Source organism: Strigops habroptila, chromosome 1 (genome assembly GCF_004027225.2).
Source record: "Strigops habroptila isolate Jane chromosome 1, bStrHab1.2.pri, whole genome shotgun sequence".
Taxonomy (NCBI): domain Eukaryota; kingdom Metazoa; phylum Chordata; class Aves; order Psittaciformes; family Psittacidae; genus Strigops; species Strigops habroptila.
The window spans coordinates 53115404-53135931 of record NC_044277.2 but is presented as its reverse complement, the minus strand read 5'-3'; the positions used below and the strand labels follow the sequence as shown (position 1 = coordinate 53135931).

Genomic DNA, 20528 nt, shown 5'->3' with positions numbered 1-20528 from the left:
AGCCTTTTATTTACTCTTCAGTCAAAAACTGACATATTCTATGGGAGATTGAATGCTAAGTGTGGCTTTGTATGTAGTAGAAAAATTCAAAGAATTAGTATTTTCTGCATGTTTTTTCCTTATCCCATTTTTTAATAAAGCGGCATCAAAGAGTATTAATTATTTCCCTTTTTCTAATTTATTTCTCAATAAAAATCATAGAAGATGACCGGTAAAACAACTAAATACATTAATAAATTTCAAATCAGTGTTAAACGTGTTCAAAACCAGCACAGTCTTGGAGGTTCAAAATGTGGGAAAACAGCCTGGTAACTACATTATAATGTATCACCACCACTCCCTACACCTAAGTTAATGACTGAATTTTTCCTTGAAACCACTGCTTTCTCCTAGATGATTTCATGTTGCTGCTGTGTGCATCCTTACAAAGGCAGACATTTGAGGATGAAAATAAAGCTGCAGTACGAATCATGGCTGGAGATAATGTGGAAATTTGCATGAATCTTGATGCAGCATCTTTTAGCCAGCATAATCCTGTTCCTGATTTCATTCACTGCCGGTAAGATCTTGGAACACTTGGAAACTACAGCACTTCCTTTTTGTAAAGTTCTCTAACGTGGAAGTAACTCTCACAGCTTCCAATTTTACTTGAAATTTATGTTCATGTAAGTTCCCATCTCATAACGTAACTTTTACTGTTGCATGAGACAGCATGTAGTTAGCTTCTGGGTAATCAGCTTCTGGTTTAGAAAAGGGCAGATGAAAACAAGTCTTCCTAACATGGCTGATTGTTTTAAGTACTCCTCAGAGGAATGTTCAGTGATAAATTTGCCTGAAAGCGTGTTTTCCCTCCATGAATGCCCTGTGGGGCAGTGTTTGTGGTGGTCTTCAGCACTCTGGTGCCTTCCCCCAAAACACAGGCATGTTAAAAGAAAGAATCCATTGCAGTCTGAACTCGCCCATATACATGTTTCATGCCACAAAGTCATCAGTCATATCCTGCAGAGTTGTTAAGTGCAATCAAAATAATACTCTGATATAAGAGACTGTCCTTTGTGCTATTTCATTTAGACATAAGAACCTTAAAAGTATTTTGGAAAGACAACTGGTGTGTCTTCCTGTTTCTCAACATTGCATGTAAAGTTGTTTAAGAAGGTGAACAATATAAAAAGGGGGCAGAGCCTGAGACAGTCTGTTCTGGATGGTCTTCAAACAATGGAGCCATTCCTATGTGATCATTTCAGCAAACACAGATTAGCTCAGCTCTTCTGAGTTGTGCTGGGCATATTCTTAATTGAAGTTGCCTCTGAAAGTTTGATGCAATATTACAGGAATAAATGGGAAGGGTAAGATTTCTTAGCTGTTGTGTTTTGTCAGACTACGTGTTTGTTTTGTGAATTCAGGTTACCAACAGATATCTGAGTGCGAAAGGAATTTAAAAAATTGAACTCATGTCTAGAAAAATCTCCCTTTTACCAATAAACTTTTATTTCTTTTACCAGTGTAGTGCTATCACCAGAAGTCAATCTCAAGATCTTTAAGCTGATCCTGCTGTTTCTGTTAGAAATGGTGGCCAAATCTGTCTTGAAATAGCATTGAAAAGGAGACCATTGAAACACATTCGATTGACTCATTTGTCCGGAGATTTATAGACATTCCTGGGCAAAGGGCAAACAGTTCTTCCCCTTGAGTATTTGCAGTCTACACAGTGGATCCAGTGCTCTAGATCCAGTAACATAAGCAAAGAGAAGTCATAATCTCTCTTCAAAATGCTCCATCAAGTGGGAATGATTTCCAAAGACTGCCAAATAGGGCTTGGTTGAGAAGAACATGTAGCAGGGATTGACTGAGCTTTTTCTTGACACTGCAGTGGTGTCCATCTTAGCAAAAGCTAATACAGCAGTTGCATCAGGCACTGCGATTGGTCACTTACAAAGACCATCACTGGTAACATGGTTGTTGGCAGAAAGAAAAGATCAAATTTTCCCTCCTTAGTCCAGAAAAAAAAACCAAACAACAAAAACATTGTGAGAAAAAGCAATAATTAAACTTAAAACTCATGTGTTTTAAGGCTATCTTCAGAACGGTAAAAGGGGCAAGAAAATCACTGCTTTTTAAACAGCCTGTTTTGGCATCTTTTCAAAGTTCCCTGGAATCTGGTAGGTATTTCTGGTTGTCTGTAGAAGATATTCCCAAAAGTTGAAGCATTAAAAGTTTGAAGCACAGAGGATGCTCTTTGAAGATTTTGGATGGGAATCAGAGTCAGGTTTATAATGGAAAGCAAAGTCCAAGCTGAACTGGCCTGCTGCCTCTCCTCAATCCTTTTGGTTAAGTTCTGTGTTTTGGTGCATATGCATGGTATGTGTCAGCTTGAAGTCATTGGCGGCATCAGATCCATTCAAACATATTGCTTGGCATGTGCTGACAAAATAGACCTGTGTACAGATGATTAATGATATGCAACCGTTTGATTGGAAGTTTGCAACTTGCATAAAGCACTAAGTATTACTGGTGGAGAGTACAAAAAAGAGAAAATCGAAGAATACCATTAGTAGTGGTGAGCTGAACAAATAAACTGTGGTCACTTTATACTTGTTCCAGCTAAATACAGAAATCCGTGTGACTGTTTCATGTGATAGTTTTATGTTGTGTGAATAAGAAGTAGAATGAAAAGAACAAGGCAGAGAAAGAAACAGAACAGGGACATTTTTGTTTTAAAAAATCCGTAAAAGGAATAGGAACCCATTAATTTCAGGAACAGAGGAAATTCCTGTTTATGATATCCTTTCTTTTAAATGCTCAGGCAGGTAAGCTGTAACTTCTTTTTTGTTTGATTGCTTTTAGTGTTAGGTTCCTGAATCTGTAATGGGAACATTCTTGTAGAATGTTGTATATGGGTATAAACAGACCTTCCTTTAGTATGAACTGCATAATAGATCTTGTGTTCCTCATGGTATCTTTTCATTCTTGAGCCCCTAAGTATCTTCTTCAATGCTTTTGCTATGATGCAGGTTTTCCCAGGCTTTAGATGATGTTATTTTGAGAGGTTGCACTGCATATACACAATCTTAAATGCCTAATTTGCTTCAAAGAAGCACCAGAAAATGGCTGACAGTTTTTTAAAGTGGCTGAATCTTGTATTAGAGGTTACAAATTTTTTAAAAGGACTCTCAAGCTCTGGAGAGTCCACCGAAGATATACCTCAGAAGTAAATGTATGTATCTGGCCTCCATCCAAGACAATTTGGAACTCAAAGGGCTTTGTCTAAAAACATTTCTTGCACTTTGCCATAGAAGTTTCAAAATGGTCTAAATATTTAGCAATGTGGACAAGAACTTAGTTCAAAGCTTATCCAAGCAAGTGAAATGAAAAATGGCATTTATCCAGAAGTCAGTCAGAAAGAGCCAAACAAATAAGTGAAGGCAACCTGGTTATGAATAAATTACAAAGCATAAAAAAAAAATAATGCTTAGTATTTATGTGTTTTCTGAGAAGCCCAATGTGTATTTACTGCCATGTACAAGTGGCAGTTGCAGATCAAAGTACACTTCCAGAGGTATCTCCCCTTGAGAAGACACTAGTTGGGCACTGTTCTAGTAGGCTTGGATAAAAAGTTTTAACTGCAGTATAAACAGTGGCAGAAAAAGAATGTATTTCCAAATGCTGAATTTTCTTCTCTCTGGAGAAATACTTGAGCTCAACAATGATAAATACAGTCTAAGGAAGAGATTTCCTGAAAATTTTCTTGTCTTTCCACCCCCAGATTTCTCAGGGGACATGTGCTTGACCCCAAGGGAGAGCACAACCAAAGGGCTTTGAAACAGAAATAAAAACGAAGAATAGAAGCAGAAGCTTTTAAAATGAAACAAGATTTAAAGTGACTTCACTGAGGATAATCCTTTCCCACAGTGTCTAATGCTGGAAAATTTTCATTTCAGTTCCCAAGCAGTTTTCAGACATTCTCCTAGACATTGACAGGGAAAAAATTTGGGACTGTAATCTACTTTTTTGCTCTTAAGAGCAGAAGGAATATTAGCAGCCAGTCATTAACTGTCCCCTTTAGTACCTGCACCGTGGGAACCATCGGGTGAGTCAGGTGAAGTCTCAAAGGCTGCTGTAATGCCTTTCTTGGAACTTCACTTCTAACTTAAGTTAGTGAGAGGAACTGCAAATCATCATTACAGGCTTCCTCTCATATTCGTTGTATAAAGCAGATAAACATTTTGTTGCTGATAAAATGAGCCTCAACAAATACCACAGCTTTGGATTTGGGAAGTTTTAAAGTGGGCAGAAGCATGAAGGAAGGATCTCACTGGTAAGAGAGTGAAAGTAAGAGAATAGCAGTCCTGGGAGAGAGCTTGACAAAAATAGTAGGGACTAAGACCTATAAGATCTACAACACTAAATTTGGAGAAGCGCGTAGGGGACCTAATTTTCAGAAGGTTCAGTGTTGCTGTAGGCAAAGGGAAAATCAATGAAACTGCCTTCCGAAGGCTGAAATTGAGTTACAGAGATGGGCTTTGGGGGTAGAAGCTTGGTAAGAAATTAGCAATGTTGTGATTAGAAGGGGAAGTTGTCTGTGATGTAGGGTCACACAGGCTGCTAAGAATGTAAGGAATGGGAGATAGGAAGGGAAAGAAAGAAGAAATTTGGGGAGTGAGGGTAGCTTTTAGAATACATAGAGAGACAGAGAGAGAGAGAGAGAATATGTCTGGAGGAGAGGGAAAGGGTAGGCATGGGAAGAGGGCTGGGGGAAGAGCCTTGGTATTACATGGAGGTGGATAACTACACTCAAAGCAAAACAGGTGGCTGATGAGAGAAGGCAGTGAAGCTACATAATAGCAGCTCCTCCAGCATGGAACAGCGTTGAGCTATCTTGGTCAGTGCAACAGCACAACAGGTTCTCACCAGTGTGTAAGCAGAAGTGTGTTCTTTCTGTAAGCGCCAAAATGCTGGCTGAGGACAAACACCTTTCTTCAAAGGGGTTACTAGCTGCAGCATCAGCACCTCTTGGTGCCTGCAGGCAGAGGTTCAGACTCTAGACTGGCTACAGCCAAACACATCACTGAGCATGCTAAGAAAACAGCTACACATAGAGCAGTCTTTTTTTGCAACAGGCTGGATTGTATTACAGTTAAAAATTAATTCCCATGGAAATAAATATTGAAGCAATCATGATAAGACTAATAAAGCTTTAGCAAAGAAAAACACATCAGCTGATAATTCAAGCCATCTGAGGTTACAATAGCTTTGATGGCTGGGTGGTATGAACTTCAGACTTTGTCTTCCCTGGTTTTGAGCAAAGCGATTTGGTAAATTTTCCCAAAATGTTAGAGTATCAGTGGATTCTGCTAATGACACAGTTAGCAAATCAACATTTTTTAAATGTCATTCATCTTTCAGGTTTATTCTGTATAATTTCTCATTCAAAGGTTATCATGCTACCAAAAGCCATAGTTTGATGCTCTTGGTACACTGGTGTAGTGGCTAATCTTCCTCAGATGTGTGGCTATATTCCTGGCCTACAGCTGTATTCTCCCACCTTTGCATTCGTCACACCAGCAGTGAGTTGGTTCATAGGCTGAATGGGCAGAAAAGTATCCCTTCCTTCTGTCTTCCCCCAAAATAAATAGGTTTTTGCAAATTTGCTTCTTGAAATCAGTCAAAGAGCTAAAGCCAAAGAAGGGGTGGAAGGCAGAGCTGAGGGGATGAAGGGGAGTGGGACTGTCCCCTTGGGAAGCAGCTGCTCAGATTTCCTAAGTATATTGTCAAATACCACATCCTGAGGGTGGCCTCTCCTCTCTGTGACTGGATATAGACTTAAAGACCACTTAGAAGATGAGGTTTGGAAGCTTTACATGGCATTAAACTGATGATCTGTGTGGCCTGCAGCAAAAGCATAAAGTTATGGTATATGCTATCCAAGACAGCATTTTCTGCTCTCTATGAAGAAGTTTTCAAATGGAGGGTAAGGACCCTTACTGACCTTCTGGGTTTGTGTAGGGTTTTTTTAGCTGTTGAAGCAGTTTTGTGCTTAAGCCTCCCACTGTTGCATTGTCTCCAGAGCAAGGAACTGAAACTCCTCACTTGTTAACTTTCTGGGGTTTGAGGCAGAATTTAAAGCTTTGCATCTGAGAATGTATCAAGTGATTTGAGGGGCAATATGTTGAGAAGTCCCCCACCAAGACACATCTTTGTTCCTGCTCTTGCAGCACTTGACCTACTTGTATCATTATAAGCAATTAATGAAAATTAGGGGATGTGTGACTCCATACTGTAACAGACAAGAAGTTTTGGCACATTGCAACTGCAAGAAATGTGGTTTCAGGAAATGCTTTTATCTGCTTGAGACTACTCGAGTGTGTGTCTGTTCACTGTGTTCAATGTGAATGTTCACTGTGTTCAATGACATCCTTCTTGGGCCAGCACAGAGATACCTGGGATGGTTGGTGATATTCATTTTAGATGTGCCCTGGGTGACTTGTTGAAGCACAATTTTGTAAGTTATCCACTCAAAGTTATCCAACCCACTTTTTACAGTTGGGCTTGCTTGTAGTTGCATATTTGCAAAAATGAAAATGAGTTGTATCTCTAAGAACTACATCATTTGTCACTTGACATAGTTATATTGCCTCCTGCCTTTTGAGTTTTTCTTTAATCCTGTTTTGTGTTTTGTTTGTTTCAGAGATGTCCAATGCTATTATACTTAACATGTATTTTGAAAATGAGAAAAGCAGATATATTTAATATTTCAGATGACTACTAAAATATAGCAAATGGTTCATGTTATAGTGAAGAAACAGCTAGATTATTGTCTTTTCATATTCTCTCTTATTTTCTGGAAGTTTTAATCTGAGAGTAATGTCTGCTGTTGGACTGTGACTCAATCAAATGTCGTGTATATGTTGGAAAGTTTGGATCCAGCCAGTTCTTTAAGTGCTAGAATCCATTTTTATTGAAGAGTATTAAAATATTGTTCTTCAATTAATTCAGTTCCATTTTGGACTTTTCTCAAAAGATGCTGATGCATCTTATTGGTAGCAGAGGACAAGATTTTTGAAATATTGCAATTGTTAGAGCATCGTCAGGAAGGTGATCTCTTCCTAGCCATCCTACACATAAACAGTTATTATTAAAGGAACACCAAATATTATGGTGGTTTTTTTCTACAGAAATAGCAAGAACGCCATTTCCAGTGCATATTAAGTTAGCGAAGACCTGTTCAACTGATGTCTTATGCCTCTTTATTTTCCTAGTGTATATGGATTCTTTGTTAATGTTTTACCACCCAAAACCCAGTAGCATCTCTAAAGTCATGCCATTTCTAGATTTCACAGAAAGTACTCTATACATTTCTTAAATGTCTGTGGGAAATAAACATAAAGGAGATTTCTTCTTACCTTTTGTTAGATGTCTCTCTGATTGGCTTCGCCAAGTGAAATGTATAATACAGGCCTATAAATGTGTGACTATAAATACATACTCCTAGAAAGTTCTGAGCCTGAGAACATCAAGCAGCAGGGGCCTTTTTATGTGTCTTCATACAGTGCATTTAGTTAATTTACTCCATACATGGTTTGGCTTAGGTACATGTGTACTCCTACAGTGCTGTCTCCCTGCCTGGTTTCCTGTCAAATCTGCTTTCGCAGCCTGGGTGAACAGACTCTAAAAACACAGTTACATCTAGAATCAAAACACTAAATAGGGGGAAACTAAAAATTAGTTGGTTTTGCAGTGTTAGCTGTATGTAATATTCAGTATTGTCTTTGGCAGATATTCTTATTTGAAAGCTCACTGAGTCAATATTAAGTCAATATTTTAAGGAATCTGAAAATACCAAATTGTTTCTCACTCTTTCCCACTGCAGGCCAGGCTGATTTCAGATAGCTCTGTCTCATAGCTTCCCGGCAAATGCTCAAGTAAATTCTATTACACTTATGTTGTGAGAAACCATTTACCCCTCAAAAATTCTACATTGATCTCCGCTGGAGAAAGATATTTTTAGCAGCTGTCAGTGAAAGGCTGAATTCCCTAGGAGTCATCAATACACAATGATTTGCAGTGGTGTACTGTGGCTGACTTTTTCAGATAGATTTGCTATAATATGCTCAGACTTCTTAAAATACAATCTCAGATAGCTTTTAAATTGCATGCATAGCATTGCCAGATAATATCACTCTATCATGAAGTTTGGTGAGAACATGTTTTCCACTCTTTTGTAATACAAGGCTTGTTCTTGAATGATGCAAAGTTCCCTGACAGGGTGTAGCAAGGTGCTTATGCACATGAGTGAGCTAGAATGGAGTATGTGAGCCAGGCAGACCCATGAATGAGCTAGACCCGCTGACCTTGGTATTAGCCTTGAGCAGGTGCATGAATACTGATGTGGGATGAGAATGCTCAGAAGACCTTGGCTGAGGAGTGTCAGCCAATCGCACATAAAGAGGAAAGGTATCATTGCCCTCAGAAAAAGTTCACTTTTTCTCCTTCTTTTACTTCCAGATCCTACTTAGACATGTATAAGGTGATAATATTCAGTTACCTCTTCTGGTTTGTGCTTACTATAATCTTCATAACGGGAACCACGAGGATCAGCATATTCTGTATGGGCTACTTGGTAGCTTGCTTTTATTTCCTTCTCTTTGGTGGAGATCTGTTGCTGAAGCCCATCAGGAGTATTCTGCGTTACTGGGACTGGCTGATTGCCTACAATGTCTTTGTGATCACAATGAAGAATATCCTCTCAGTAAGTAGATGCTGCCTTTCCTCTTCCGTCAGCACTTTGGTTTCATTGGAAGTGTGCATAGTGCATTGAGTGATCATTAAAGTCCTTTTTCAGGACCACAGCCTTCTGCAAGCACAAAGCAGACTCCATTTTAATTCAGAAACTGCAAGTGCTTATCCAGGCAATAGTAATGCATGTTCATTACAGGAAAATATGCACACGGGTATTCAACTGGGCTCTGTGAAAACTCACAAGCTATTTTCAAAGAGCTAGGTTCTGCTTTCTTTGCCTAGTAGAGTCTGTCCTTAGAAGCTTTGTGAAAACCTCAGTGGAGTGAGAAATGAGTAAGAAGTGCAAGATTAGTCATACCTTTGTTAAATAATACACATTTAATTAAACCTTTTATTTTAAACTGGAATGTTCAAACCTCATACTAGATACAGTTGTCTTCTGATGTAATGTAATTAGTGAAGTTGACAACAAAATTACAAGCCGCATTCCTGTTTCTGTAAAATATTAAAGGTTTTCTTATGTTAATTAACTTTTTAGAGCAGATTCTTGCAGTAGCACTGATAGGTGATTGAGACAAGCCAGTAATTTAAATATTTTTGAAAGATAAATTTAGATTTATTCCTGGCAATTGCTTTTTAGCTTTGAACATTTTTAGTGCTGGACTGAAAAGAGCAGACTTTTTTCTTTTTACATTTATATAAGTCACTGTACTGAATAAAATTGATTTATGGGTAGTTTGAAGTTGCAAATATTCTAAGTGGTTACATATGTGCTTCATTTTATGCTTGGGATTTCAGTGGAGCTACACATGTGTTAAGTTTGTCCATGTATGTTTGCAAGATTGAGTGAGTGATTTATAAAAGTTGCTTAGCTGTCACATCACATCACGTGCTAGGCGTATCACTTTCTCTGCAAAAACACAAACAAAACTCACATACCTCCTGTCTCACTGATGATTGAAAAAACAAATTCTTGCTGTCTAAAAGTGATGTGTGTCACTGGTAAAGGCGCTCTTTCTTCTAGTCTCTGTTTTAATAAGGAGATACAATATAGCCAAGGGTGGTCACAATATTCTCATCCAACATAAAGAATTACAACTTTTCTTATCTTTATTTCTGCTATGTCTTGTTATATGAAATTGTTCTTTTACTTTCCAGATAGGAGCATGTGGCTACATTGAGTCATTAATTAAGAATAGTTGCTGGTTGATTCAGGCATTTAGCCTGGCTTGTACAGTTAAAGGCTACCGTATTCGTAAGTATAGCTCATTTTTCTTCATAATTTTCCATTAATAATCACCTTCAAAATCTCCTACAATATTTAAGTCATGCCCCCTCCTAATATACTACATTGTGAAAAAATCATACCTGTAAGTTTAGTTAATACAGCTTCATCCTATATTGAATAGCAACACAGAATATTGAAAATATTTATAGAACTGAAATACATATACAGAGAACACTTTGAGCACCCCCGAACACATACCTACAAGCAGCATTTGCTGTAAATGGACAATTTGGTGATACTGATGCTTAACAGTTTTCCTATATATTCAGGAGATGTGATAATTACGGGTATGGTTTCACTGTACATCTTGAGCTAAAATTTCAGCTCACCATCACTGCAATGAGAGGGCACCTTTTCCCAGCTGCAGAGTCCCACTCCTCCCTGTGTGCCAGGTCTCACATTCAGTTGCTCAAAGAGTAAACCAGTTCAGCTCACTGAAATGGCAGGGGCTAAACCAACATAAAAGTGGTAATTTTTTTGCATGCATAGTGAGTTAAGGCAATTTTTTTTTTATGATTATTCTCATGTTTGTGATGGTAGCAGGGAGGGAGGGGCTAGTGTATGTGGATGGAGGTGAAAGAATGGAAGAATGAGGTATGGAGAGCAAGACATTTCACTTCTTAGTGAGCTGTTAATTTGGTTCCATTTTGTCCTGACACCCTGGATTGGCAATTTGAAAACATCTGGAGGGAGTGAAGGGGGGGTAGTCAGGGTTTTTTATTGAATTTAAAGAACTGTTTGATCCTAGTGAGTCTTCAGCAAAGTTCTGAATTCCTGTCTTCATGTCTGATCCTAATAGATAAGTGGGGAGTAGGGGAAAAGAAAGGAAATACAAAGACACAAGTTCATGAGACAAACGGTGCCCTGTAGTTCTTGTATTATCTAAATCTTTTTGAACATCAACAGAAACTTAGACACAGGTTTCCAACTCCCCAGAGGATGGGCAGAGCAGGCTTTGAAGCTCTTGGAGCTTGACCTTCCAGACCTGTTACACTGGCTTGCTTCATTGTAAAGCCAGCTTCAAGCCAGAGTCTGTTCCTTGAATCCTTCTACTCTCTTCTATAGGGCAGCATAGGCCATTTAGTTTATAGTCTAGCTCCACAAAACCCAGTTTTAATTTTTTAATATTCAATGTTAATATTATATTGAATATATAATATATTGAATATATAATATTGACTAATATAATATTGACTATATAATATATAATACTTATATATTTAATATTTAATATTTAATGTTTTAATTTAAATTAATATTTTAATATTAATAATAAAAACGATTTTTTAATATTCAAGAGAACTGTCTTTTAAAGAAGGAAAAAAGGAAGAAATAGCCCAAGCCAAAATCTAGAGGTAGGAAGAATGGGATTTTCTCTCTGCCTGTCTCCTCCTACCCCAAAGGAAGTAGTTTTGTGGTTTCAAATGTTTTTTCTCTTATGCAATGGAAAGAAACATTGAAATGAGTTGCAGAGAGGAAAAAGAAAAATACTAGGTGATGGCAGTCAAAAAATTATTTTGACAAAAGTAAGACACTTTTTTCTCATGTTGATAGTGTTTTTAATAGGAAAATGAGACAAAAAGTCACTTTGAAATAAATTAAAAAAAGAGAGACATGCCATTTTAGAAAGTACTGAAATCAAATATTTCAGGCTAACAAAAAATACTCTTCTCCCATTCTTTGTTTTCAAGTACTTATTAGGATAGGGTGAATTTGTTTGCTCATGGTTCACTTTTGGGAAATTCTCAATTGTTATGGGATATCACGTTGTTGGAAGTTTTCCAGTTTGCTCTAAAAGAAAATATGGTGTACTTCAGATGGAAATGCATGACAGTTGTCTTAAGAAAAATCTAATTAAAGTACTTCAAATAATTTTAAAGGCTAAAATTATTGAATTGATTAAACATTATAAAAGAATACTTAATACAACAGTTCTTATGCTAATGTTTTCTTTTTCCAGCAACCAACAATCTAGATTGTAAACTTCCCAGTGGAGAGGCAGGAATCATTTGGGACAGTATATGTTTTGCTTTCCTGCTGCTGCAAAGAAGAGTCTTCATGAGTTACTACTTCCTGCATGTAGTTGCAGACATAAAAGCTTCTCAGATCCTAGCATCAAGGTAAAATGAAGTTTTAAAAAATGAAATGAAACAGCTCAAGTCTGTCATGGCTATGGTACTTACTTGTTTACGATAAGTAGTACCATAAGAGTCCATTAACATTGGTTTAAATAATCCATGCTAAATTCATAATTGCAAAGCCAACTCTGACAAAGCACACATGAGAAAACAAATTAATTGGGAATCTGATAGAAATGAAACAATGAATCCGTCTATCCTACCAAATACCCATCTGCTACTCTTATTAAAAGCTGTGAAAGTTGATGTGTGTTGCAGCATTCTCTGAACATCAGTATGTATAGGAGCAAATGCTGAGTTTCTAAGCCTTGGAAAGAAAATGCTCTACTGTCACAGCCTGTTTGAGACAATGGGCCTTAGAAATCATGACTCACATGAGGAAAATACAGGTAAGTTATGACATCTGGCTAGGGAAGAACAGAACATCAAGAAGACACTTGGTAAGTGTCATCACTGAACACTGAGGAACGGCACGGAAGTATCGCCCTCTTCGGGCCCGTTACTTATGCTTCCCCACAAGCATCCATTCACAGCTATCACTGGCACAACCATTTTCTGGTTTTTAATCAGAAGGCGGATGAGGAATGAAATTCTGGTCTTAATTTCAGTAAGATTTCTAAGGAATTACTTTTGTCAATTCAGATTAAATGTATTGTGGCTCCTCCCAAAAAAAAAAAAACCTAAACATGGACAGTGATTCCTGTCTGTGAGGGCAAAATTGGCTTGTCTGTCCTGAAAGGTAGTAGTTTTTATCTTCTTCTCCTTCCCTCTCCAGGGATTACTTTAAAAGGTGACATGTTTAGCTGCCCACACTGAGTACAATTCACTACTGTCAACAGGTCTACCAGAAGATCTATATCTCCATCCCATATTGCCTCTCTCAGACTTTTATTCTGGGGTGAATTTCACTGCTAATGCCCAATTTTGCTGGATACTGCCTTTTTGTAGCTTTTTTTGTATGCTGTGTTCACAGTAAAAATAGCAGAGAGCAAAATCACGAGTATCAAAATGCCTCCTAAATTGGAAAGTTTGCATCCAGAAGGAAGGAGCAGGCTCATGTAAATGGCACTGGGCTAGGTTGAAAGACACGTGTTTGGTACCTACTTTCAGCCTTGTGTCTTTTGGTAAATCACTTAATCTACCCAGACCTGAGGTCTCCAGTGGCAGAAGTGGAGACATACTGGCCTATGTCAGGAGCTTTGTAAAGATAAATGTGTTAATGACCAGAAAGTGCCAAGATATTACAGGAAGGAGGGTAGTATAAATATAGTGATAGAATTATTTTTTTAGATAGCTGATTGCCTTGTTAAAATCCAAGCTTTGAATTTACATTGGACCAAGAAAAGGGTCAAGTTCGGATTTAGACAGCATGGTCTGAGCCTGTATTCTAGTTAATGTCATGAAAACACAAATTCCTCACCTAAATATGGTTGAATTTTGATTTGAACAATAACAGTGAGTATCCAGTGAGTTTTCAGTAGTCCATAAGAATTTAAGAGTGATCAAGTTGCTGAGGAGAACATGTCCTTCTTTGTTGTACTTTGCCATACTTTGGGACAATAATGATTACCCGTATTGATTATATTCCTTTGAAAAAATGTAGTTGTGTTATCCTGCACATTACATGGGAGAATCATTAATCTCGCAGAAAACATGGTTGAAAAATTAATTGAAAGTAACCTTCAGAATCTATAGCTGTTCTTACTGAATTCCTGGCAAAAGAAAGGCTTTAAGTCAATGCCACTTATTTGAGATAGACTTTGAGGCTCCTTTAGTGTGTTCAAGAGCTAATGAGTGAATGAGAAAGAATGGCCAAGATTTGTGGCCTGGACATCCAAATCAATGAGTTGGTTAAATTTCTAATGTCATTGAGTTAGAAGCCATATTCTTTTGGCACACCAGAAACTTGCTCAAGGATTTGTGTCATCGGATTGAAAGCACTGGAGTGTTCAGAAAGTAAAAGTGAAGCTGAAGCTGTGTTCATTGTGTCCCTTTATAAAACTGGACTTGGCTCACAACTTCCACGGGTGCTGAGACAGGGAGACGAGGTGGTTGTAACACTGAAATGACTATAAAGACCAAATCCTGGAGGTGTGGAAGAAGTCGTACCTCAGCCTGGAGGTACTCATGTTTTGTCTTTTTAAGGACTGGAAACTGAATTCCTTGAGCAGCTGCTAGAGGCTGAGTAGGGATCACAACGTTTAGCCCCAGATATTGAAATGATTGACTGTAAAGATATTTATATTACTTTGTAATGTAAGTAAATGGTAACTTCTTTCAGGCCTTGGATTAGTTGTGTTTAATACAGATGAGCTCATGTACAGAGGGATCTCTGTGATTAGCTGGCACAAGGGAAACATAGAAACATTTAGTGTTTCTTCTTCTTTTTATCTTTCTTCTTCCCACATTTCTTCTATAGGGGTGCTGAGCTTTTCCAGGCTACAATTGTCAAGGCTGTAAAGGCAAGAATCGAAGAGGAAAAAAAATCAATGGATCAACTGAAAAGACAGTATGTATTTAAAGTATTTTTATATATATACATACATATGTCCATATTTCACTGATTGTTGATATTTATCTAGCACCTTCTTTTATAGAAATGCTGATTAGATTTTGAAGTATGATTTTGCAGTTACAAAAATTTCTCTCTGGGCATTCAGAGGTCTTAGGTATTCCAAAATTATGTAGTTTTAGAGTCATGTTTTCCAGGAAGACAACATACTGCAGAATCTAAACTTTCATTTAAACACAGAATTACATTTCTAGGACCAATGGTTGTGAGGTTAACATAAAGAATCAGAGTGCAATGTACGGACTAACCTGTTCCTTGGTGAGCCTGAAACTAATGGAAACAGGTGTTTCCTATGGTGGTGTTGCCACCCCTGCTTATTCTGAAGGTGGTCTAAACCCCAGAAATCCAGTGATGATAGGTTAAGATCAGCTTTTCACTGTTCTACCCCTGAGTGTCATAGCAACATGACCATATATTATTCTGTTTAAAAGGTGATCTCTATCTATCTGTGCTATATCTTTTTGTAGTTTTGGGTTATCCTATGTTGTAGTATGAATGCATACGATGCAGATGAAATATGGGGCAGAGGGGGATTTTTTTCCATTTTCTTCCCTTTCACTAATTCCCCTGCTGTTCTCTCAGTGTGTCGCTCACTATCTCTCAGAAGAGTAGGATAGTCAAATGCAAATCCCCTATGAAACTCATGAAAAAGGTAGGCAGATTACTAATCAGAAGTGAGAACATTAACCCTATCTCACCTGAAGGTGCAAGTCTAGATGGTTAGAAAATAGGAGGCTGAGACATGGGAACTGGGTTAAAAAAACCCAAAACCCAAAAAACTCCAAAATCAAAAACCACTGAAATTGGAATAGCAAGGGGCCTAGTTTGGGAAGCTGTAATTAAGAGTCACCTAAACAGCCTGAAATCACTATGTGCTAAGGAAGCTGAGTAACATCCTAGCCCTGCTTCAATGGATGGGAATATGCTCACTGACTTTACCATTATTAGGAGTTTGTTCTGTATATCTGTATTCCTAGTAAAAATTGCTGCATGACTACTCCTGTTTAGTTTGTGGTTCCTCTCTAGTGTTTGAGTACAAAACATATATGTTTACCTTCACTGAAAATATTTGCATTCAACTTAACTGGCCTGGAGATCCTTTCTCTTTAGACAGGCACTTCTCTTGCATGCAACCAGCATGCTTCTTTTGTAACTGCAAGAAGCTTTCAAAGTTCCTCCACCACTATGCATGAAAAGCCCTAACTGCTTCCTAGCCAGATGTCAAAGCCCACTCCTGACAGCTTCTTCCACACCTGCATAACTGAAGAAGTATCAGAAGGCTGTAGGGACCATGCTCCCTACCTGCATGCTAGGGGTTTCCTACCCAGTGGTGTATTGAGCTGTTGCTGATGCTGCTCTGTGCTTGAATTAGTCTTATCCCATTTGAGAGGATGTGCTTGCCCTGGAAATAATACTTTTCTGTTAATTCTGCAGAGTTTAAGGTCAAGGAGACGATACTGCTTGTGACAATACCAAAGCTGATCTATGTTTCTAGAGTAATTACTAGTTTATGTTTGTAGGATGTCTGACTTCAACAATAGAGGGTGCTTGGTTTATTTAATTCAATAACAGTGCATCAGTACTTCATGCAGTTTAAGCTGGTTAGGATAAAGAGAACCATCAGCATGATGATCATCTATGATTATGCTTAAGGGCAGGATTAATGACAATGTGGATTGGATATTTCCTTTAAAAATGTTCAAGTGTGTGAGAGTATGGATGTGTTCAACACTTGTTTTTCATGGTAGGTCAAAGAGCAAAGATGTGAATCTAATAAGTTTCTTCCATTTGATAGAATGGATCGCATCAAAGCCAGGCAGCAGAAGTACAAAAAGGGTAAAGAGAGGATGCTAAGTATGACCCAGGAGTCATCAGAAGGGCCAGAGATCCGGAAGGTTTCTGAAGAAGATGACGAAGGTACCATTAGTTTTTGTGCTATAATTGCAGTTGAGCACGAAGGACCTAATAGACCTAATAGCTGGACAAGTGACAAATTGTTCTTCAAAACTGTCAGCATGTAACAAGGTTGTTAGCTGAGTATCAGTTTGGAGCTTGATTCAGCAAAGAAAAATAGGGATTTTGTGCTGCAAAAAGGTTTAGAGAAAATGGTTTGCTTTGAGATTACTTTTGGTAACTTTAGGCTGTTGACAAAGCTGAATAGCAGCAGAGGTTTGTTTTGAACAAAGTCATTATCTGTAAACCACAGTGTTACAAATAGGTAGCATCCACATTTTTCCAGCAGCATTTTCTGGATGCTCTGAGGTTTTTTCAGTCACTGAAATGTTTGTATAATTTTAAATGTTGTTTAAAACATGGGAACAAATAAAATGATACCCATCTAGTGCCACATTTTTATTACTGACTTGGCATCAGCACGTACTGGATTTGAAATTTTTGGAGCCTGAAATGCAGTAGGATTTGAGAGGAGGCAAAATATTTCCTTCTTGAAAATTACAGTCAACTGTGACTGTATGTTGTAAAACACAAAACTGAACTTTTTAGCTGTTTTAGGGTGGAAGGTTGTTTTAACTGCTGCATAGATCAGAGTATTTCTGCTTCGTGGTCATGCTTCTGAATGATTTTAATGTTGAATGTATTCACTAGATCATAGGATCATAGATCTGACATCTGATGTGCTCGTGAAATTTTAGCTCTTTTAAGAGAAATTTAAAAATATTAATCAGTGTAAGAAACATGTTTCTCATTTTGTAAAATTAATATTTGGACATATTTTATTTTAGGAGAAGCAGACAAAGAGAAAGCCAAGGGCAAAAAAAAGCTGTGGTGGCGGCCTTGGGTTGATCATGCTTCCAGTAGGTTTTCTCAATCATCTTACAAATATGTGGATTTAACCCTTATATCCTTGACCAGAATGAAGGCATTCCCATGACATATTCGTTTTGTGCCTGATTTTATGATTGTGACTTGATAGAAGGCTTGGGATTTTTTAAACAAATGATTTTTACTTCCAAGACTTCAAGGAGTGAGTTTAACCATACTTTGAACTTTTGTGTTTTGGAAGCATAGCTAGCTCATGATACTTTGGGCATTCTCAGAAAAATTTGAAATCAGATAAATGTGCCAAAAAGAATCTATTTTGGCCTCAACAGTCTCAAACAGTCTTATTCCCCCCTACTGCAAAGCACAATATATTTAAAAACGAGGAGAAGTTTTGCCAATGAATTCTAAGATTTGTCATAATTTCTTTTTCATATACACCCATCATACATCTTTTTTTATGGTTCATCAGTTATTCTGCTGTCAGCTGTAGAAATCTGAGTACCACAGTAAAGCAACAAGACTATTCCCAGGACTAGGTTGTGTAGAGCTCAGCTGAATATCTCTCATCACACTTTAATGTACTGTTGATGCCACTTGTTTTGTTATTTCCATTTTTTTTGTGTGTTTATCTGAGAGCAAAAGTATGTTCAGCCTTGTGCACAAGAATTTATTAGCCTGTGTCACTCATATCACTGTATCATTACGATATTTTAATTTTTTTGTAGCCCAGTCCAGGCATACAGTAGGGTTTTTTCCTTAGTTGTGGATTGGGTAAAACAAGAAAACTGAGTAGATTGCAATCTCGAATCACACATCCTTCTATTGGATCTTTATTGTAGGAAATCAGACATGAGCTATTTAATAACCTCTGAAGACTTAAAAATATTCAAGTGTATAGCACTGATCAGATTTAAATATGAATGTCTCTATTGTGCCTGCTCATTTAGTTTAAAAGAGTTACTCCAAGTAATACTTTTATACGTCTAGATACTGCTTCATTTACCTATGTGCATTTATTTATAACTCCAGCATATATATTTGCCAACAGCATTTAACAGAATGTCGTATGCTTATTTCTATCAAGTCACAAGTAAACTGTGCCTCTATTTTTATCTTTCTAAAGGGCACATTGCCACTTTAGAGAGACCTATCCCTTTTCAAAAGTCTTATGAAATAAACTTCTTGTCCTCTAGTTTCATAAAGGACAACAAAGACAAAACAGATCAAAACAATAATTCGGGAGTTTTTGCTGTAGAATTTCAAGCTGTGTTGATTTTGAAGGAATGGGATATGGTCTCTTTTTTTTTTTTCACCACTGGTTTTGTAGTAAGAAGAACTGCTCAGGGAGAGATATTGACTTTGGCTTTTACTTATTTCACCCTCATTATTTAATGTTCTTAGGTGACAACTTGCATTTTGGTATTTAAACAGTGAGCATTCTTGAAATTATTTACTGCAATAATGCAAAACCTTGTGGGAAACATCACAGACCCTAATCCTGCAAACAGTGGTTGCCTGCCATGTGGTTTGTGTCCACAACCACTGAAACATGGCAATGCCATGGTGTTCACAGGCACACAAACTGGAAATAGACTGATACCTGCCATCTATCCTTTTTGAAACACTGAGCTGTATATGCAGCATTCTGCTGCATGTGGCTGTTTTTCTCAGTAAATTGATTTGTGGCTGTGGCTGTATATACGTATTGAAGTCACTCAAGCTTGAGCTTTTATGCCAATTCTGATTATACTTTTATTGTTATTTTTCTGCCACTTGTTATAATTTTATTATACAGAAAGAAACATAATTTTGTATATCATAGGAATTAAAACGTAGTCATAAATTCGGGTCTGAGTAGAACAGATAGGAAACATCAGTGAGGGTTTCCTCATTGATGCTCACTCACAATCTCATTTGCAGGGAGGTATGGCTCCTCTTGTGCTTGTGGATTACTTACATAGCTGCACAAAGATCAGCAGGAGTTGGGGCCACATGCTTCGAGGTCCTCAGCTTCTCCTTGGATGCAGAGTTGCATCTGATGTGATGCAAAAGATGGTGCTTGTACCTGTTCTGGGGAGCTCTTTCCCTCTGGGCACAAGCAGATGATGAGATTATGCTGACTTCTCCTGCATGGCTTCCCTTTTGCCTCCTCCAGCTCATCCCACAAGGAAAGCCTGCAAGTGCCTTTTCTTAGTAGAAGAAACTCCTATTTTGCAGTAGGAAAGGGGTCCCCAAGTCCAGTCTGGCTATGAATTATCTTACTAGTAAAATTTGGTCTCTTTAGAAATCCCTGTAGGTGACTAACACACTTCTTATTCCATTTTGATGTGTGCAAGAATGCATTATTGCTATTCAATCATACCTTCCTCTTCAGTTGTAGAAGAGAGAGAACTGCTAAATTACAGTGTCCCCTCAGATACATTTGAAAAAATTTGGAGGGAGATCATTATAGGTTTGTTTTATGCCAGCTCAGGTGTTCCAAGTATGACCAGGTACTACTGTGAGCCTCTAAGGAACTGCACTGCAGTAGAGGATTCCCCTAGATGTCAGACCTTATCCTGCTGATCTTCTGGGTGGACGATTCCTGTTGCTGACTACAAGATACTCTTTTATGAAAGAGAACTATAGATTACTGGGTCTCAAAATACATTAATTTCTTTAATGCATTTTAAATGGACATTCTTAGAAGGCACTGTACCAAATAATCAATTTGTTTCATCCAAGAAATCTCCAAACTTTATTTTTCATCTCATTCAGCAATTAAAACTGCTGAAGTGGTCTCTCTGTCCCTCTGCAGGGCGTTCATTGATGTTAAAAGTCATAACTAGGCACGTGAGGCACAAAATTCCCTCTGTGAGGGAGTTTTAAATGCTGAAGTTATGCTCCAATAGAGTTCTGGCAAATTTCACAGTGTGCTTACACTGAGGTTTCTATGGTAGTTCTGTGTGGTCATCTGTGCACAGACAACCTGTGTAGAATTCAAGGTATGATTGAATTAAAGCAATTTGTACTT

The 20528-nt window shown here is 37.8% G+C and overlaps 1 protein-coding gene across 16 annotated transcripts in view; it reads left to right on the top strand.

Annotated features, from left to right (window-relative positions):
• The window catches only part of PIEZO2 (piezo type mechanosensitive ion channel component 2), a 321453-nt gene that overhangs the window by 258353 nt on the left and 42572 nt on the right, over positions 1 to 20528 (top strand). For all 16 annotated transcript variants that reach the window (XR_003993421.1, XM_030498994.1, XM_030499011.1 and 13 more), the window contains 7 exons: positions 394 to 559; positions 8503 to 8746; positions 9895 to 9991; positions 11985 to 12144; positions 14582 to 14671; positions 16530 to 16651; positions 17476 to 17547. Coding sequence is in view for 15 of the 16 variants with exons in the window: in XM_030498994.1 (XP_030354854.1) it covers positions 394 to 559; positions 8503 to 8746; positions 9895 to 9991; positions 11985 to 12144; positions 14582 to 14671; positions 16530 to 16651; positions 17476 to 17547 (951 nt within the window). In the remaining variant the exon portion in view is untranslated. The remainder of the gene's footprint in view (positions 1 to 393; positions 560 to 8502; positions 8747 to 9894; positions 9992 to 11984; positions 12145 to 14581; positions 14672 to 16529; positions 16652 to 17475; positions 17548 to 20528) is intronic.